Below are 4,331 nucleotides of genomic sequence, written 5' to 3'. Positions count from 1 at the left end.
AAATTTTTAGAGAGTCCCAAGCAACGTAGCCAGCTAAGCAGTTGTTTTTAGGGCAGTCGTTGTCCTCCTTTCGTGGGAAGAAGGAGAGATATTAATTGCTCCCTAAAAACGACTACGCGGTCGGAGACAAACAGCAAAGGGGAGCCGGGATGGAGCAGTGTTGAAAGCACTCGCCTCCCACCAATGTGACCCGGGTTCTATTCCCAGACTTGGTGTCATATGTGCATTGGGTTGAATTTGTTGATTCTCTACTCTTCTTCGAGAGGTTTTTCTCCGGGTATTCCGGTTTCCTCCTCAAGCTTATGGCTTGATATGAGTTGATTTGATTTCTGTACACTGTCTTCAATTAGTGCCCAGCTCTAAATACAGTTGACACTTAAGGTTACAACTCCCACTGATGTCCGAGATTGCTGGCCATAGGATATTTAACTATGAATCTTAGGTTCAAAGTGGTTGTTATTGGCTCTGCTAACTGGTCAACTAGCATAGACAATTCATTGCCCAGATATAACGTTAACCATATGGACATGTCACTGAGGGAAAAAGTGCACCTTTTATCTACCTAGCCCTCAAAAACAGTCCAGATCAGTGAAGCATCAGAAGCCTATTGAAGCCTATGTTGTGTTGCAAGTTGAGATGGTTTGTTGCGCGTATTACCACCTTCTTGCGCAACAAATTTAAGTGTTGCAAAAAGTAGATGTCGCTTTTACTTTTTGCAACATAAAAAAATTTTTTGGGCAAGAAGGTGGTAACACGTGCAACAAACCATCTCAACTCGCAACGCAACATTGTTGCGCGACAAGTTGCACGAAAAATGTTCCCCTGTATTACTGTGCCTTCAGACAGCAATGACCAGAACCTGGTTGCTGACCAGCGGTTTTCGTTAAAACAATGGTTTGCTGGGGTGCTCAGTCTCGCGGACGCAGAAAACCTGGATGTTGTTAGCCGTCTTCCATGCAGCCGTCTTTTGGGTCGTCACGCAACGCTCCTAGGTGACGACGCAACAAGGTTGCAAGAAAGATACACAAGAAATACGTGCAGCACATCTTTCATTTGCTTCAAAAGGTCTCAATTATTTTAGCCACGACATGCGCTTACCCCGAAAAAGATCTTAGAGCGGTTTTCAATTGAGTGTCGAAAGTAATTAGGGAATTGCTTTGGTTTTGCATTTGCTTCACTCAGTGATTGATTCAAAGTTCTCGCGCCATTTTTTCATCCAATCAGAAGTGAAACCAAAACCAATTGTGGCTCGCGCGTGCACATTTTTCCGCGCTTTGTGTCGGCTACGTGTTACTTCGAGTTTCGATTGGTTTTTTGGATTGTCTCTATCCTTTTTGATTGGCCAAAGTAATTACTTTGGTTTTGGTTTTACGACAGTCGATTGAAACTCGCTCTAAGAACCGCTTCCTGACAGCGATTTAACCTTTTTCGTATAAGTGTTTCTTTATACAAAAATGGATTGGCATCATGATTTGATAATACAGGGACATGGCATTGCATTTCGTGACCAGATTTTCAAACTTGAAATGTTGAGTTTAGAAACTCGAAGTTTTGAGTTTACAAACTCGAAATTTTGTGTTCACAACCTTGAAATTTCGAGTTTCGGTTTTACAAACTCGAAATTTCGAGTTTCTGAACGCAAAATTTATGGTTTCTAAACTCGAACATTCGAGTTTCGAAAGTCAAAATTTCGAGTTTGTAAACAGAAAATTTCGACGATGAATTGATATATGAAATGAATCATATACGAACTGCGGATATGAAATCAAGTGAAGCTATGATCCTCGCAGTTATGAACGCAATTTTTTCAATTGCGTAAAGAAGCCTGAAAAATTCAGGACTTCAACGTGGTTTGAACCCGCGACCTCGCGATACCGGTGCGACGCTCTAACCAACTGTGAGCGAGTCATTTGGGGGTTCCAATGTTCCCGTGAGGAATGAATCAATGATGAAATGATATATGAAATGGATCTTATATGAATTGCGGATATGAAGTCAAGTGAAGCTATGATCACGTCAGTGGCTTCATAGCTCAGTTGGTTAGAGCGTCGCACCGGTATCGCACAACATCCCACGCACAATTTGTCTCGCAACAAAAAAAAATACTGATTTTGTTGCACAATGTTGAATCAGGTTATGCTACGGTAATACGAGCAACAAAAACTCCCAACTTATCTCGCAACATTGCTGCGAAACTATTCGGAAAGCGATGTTGCGCGTTTTACATCCCACGCACAACCTGTCTTGCAACAAAAAAAAAATGGTGATTTTGTTGCAGAAAGTAGTACCACTACACTCTGCAACACGCTGCAGCAAATTGCAACACATTTTTTGTTGGTGCTCGTATTAACGTTACGGTTAGAGAGGTTTATTTCTGTATTGACTCGGTGATACTTGGGAAAAATCCGTGTGCTCCTTTGCCGGAGTCGAACCTACGACGACCTTCCGATTACCAGTTAGGATGCTCTACCACTGAGCTGTAGGAGACTCGTTGGAGCCAGGCCGTTAAACTAGGTTCATGTAATTATTGTCCCGCGACTCTTCTATAGCTCAGTGGTAGAGCATCTGAACTACACTGTAATCGAAATGTCGTGGGTTCGACTCCTGCTAAGGAGCACTTGGATTTTTTCCGAGTGAACCACAAGATAACATCGAAACATAAATCGCTTCGTGTCATTCACCTGGGTTAAAGTGCTTCTATGGTAAAAAAAATCCGCTTCCATTTTTCCTTCAGGTTTTTGAAGTGTGTTTGCTTGACACCTGACTAGCAAAATGTTGCGCGTGGAATTTTATCCAAAAGGCTGTTTTCTTTAAGTGCAAATTTAGGATTTTATTGTTCACTATTATTCAGGTTTAAAGACTAACCAATTGGACCTCAGATGCTTGGATCGAGGATAAGATGACGTCAAAGACTCACTAGCTTAAAATTGCAGCAGCTTATTATACATGCAAAACACTAGTTTTAAACGTCTGAAAGTTCGAAACTCCCGTGCTGCATATTAGTTTAGGCGAGTGCACACGCATGGTATTTTTATACTAGTGAGTCTCTGACGTCATCTTATCCTCGATCCTGCTCTCTCAAGATTTTAAAATTAGTAATAGCGGCCCATTGATTAGGAAAATTTCAGTCAAAATAAACAGGTGTCTCTTTGAAATGAAGGCTTAAAACTTCGGTCACTTAAGTGTTCACTTAACATACTCATACAAAGAAAAAGTAGCATTGATTTTTGGTCATAGTAGCACTTTAAGAAAAAGCAGAAAAAGCGTCATGTTTTGCTTTTCTTACAGTCCTGATATAAGTAGCAGAAAGCTTCAGAGACCAATTCTACCCCGAATTAACAAAATCAATTTGTTTTGCCCTCAAAATGCTAGTTGATACTTAAAACCCAGGGATAGAGGGGAGCTGTAAGAGGTACAGTTCATCTTCGTTTTAGGATTCCAGGTGACATAATAATATACACTAAAAGCACATGACTTTGAAGCGCGTAACTTAAAACTCTTTTGCTTGGAACAAAGCTGGGGATTTTAGAACACAAATTTTATGCCCTAATATGGACAAAAATAAGATAGAAGCTGCGCGCGAGGGAAAATGCGCGCGCTGCATTGAATTTTTAAACTCAAAAAACCCCAGCTCTGAACGAGAGTTAAACGCTTCAAGGTCGTGAGCTTCTCTATACATTTAATGTATGGTCCCGAGGGAAACAGTTAGTTTAAATTTGTTTTCCCGAGAGTCCTGACGTTCCCGCGGAAAACACCAGGACACGAGGGAAAACAAATTAAACTGAGTAGTTTCCCGAGGGACGGCAGAAACTAACTGCTTTGCTATATATTATGTAGTGCTGTTGAATCCGGCGCTGGCAACAGCTGCGGAATTGTATCCAAGTCGGGATACATTTGAATTTGATCAGGCGCATGACCAAGAATCAACCTATCAGAGTTCTCGTTTTTTTGACTTGTATATAACAATGCTCGATGAATGACGAAACAGTGGTCGCTAATTCTTGTAACAATTCAAATGTTGCAGGTGATATACATGATTCCAGTCGAAAGATGAAGCAGATCTGGCCATAAATTATTCAATGGATCCCCCTGAGTTAATAAAGTTTTAACTCAGACAAGCAACATTAAGAACGTTTATCCTGCTTTTGAAAGGCCCGCGTGTAAACACGATGTATTCGATTTATCGCAGCGGAACTGAGTGAATCTCCTAAAACAATTCCCGAAGGAATTTTCAGTTTGTTTTCTGGAGTTCTGAGCACTACCTTTTCAAGAGAACGACGATCATTGAATACATCCCTACCCGTAATAAGAGGTTCTACGCCTATCTTTTG

General features: G+C 41.0%; 1 protein-coding gene across 1 annotated transcript in view; it reads right to left on the bottom strand.

Annotated features, from left to right (window-relative positions):
- Nucleotides 1-2,259: 2,259 nt before the first annotated feature.
- Nucleotides 2,260-4,331, bottom strand: part of LOC138002520 (uncharacterized) — a 4,612-nt gene continuing 2,540 nt past the window's right edge. The window contains exon 2 of the mRNA XM_068848554.1: nucleotides 2,260-4,331. This exon is cut by the window's right edge and continues 953 nt beyond it. Coding sequence (XP_068704655.1) covers nucleotides 4,125-4,331 — 207 coding nt within the window. The 3' untranslated portion in view covers nucleotides 2,260-4,124.

Source organism: Montipora foliosa, chromosome 5 (genome assembly GCF_036669935.1).
Source record: "Montipora foliosa isolate CH-2021 chromosome 5, ASM3666993v2, whole genome shotgun sequence".
Classification (NCBI taxonomy): Eukaryota; Metazoa; Cnidaria; class Anthozoa; order Scleractinia; family Acroporidae; genus Montipora; species Montipora foliosa.
This window is presented reverse-complemented; position numbering and strand designations above follow the sequence as displayed.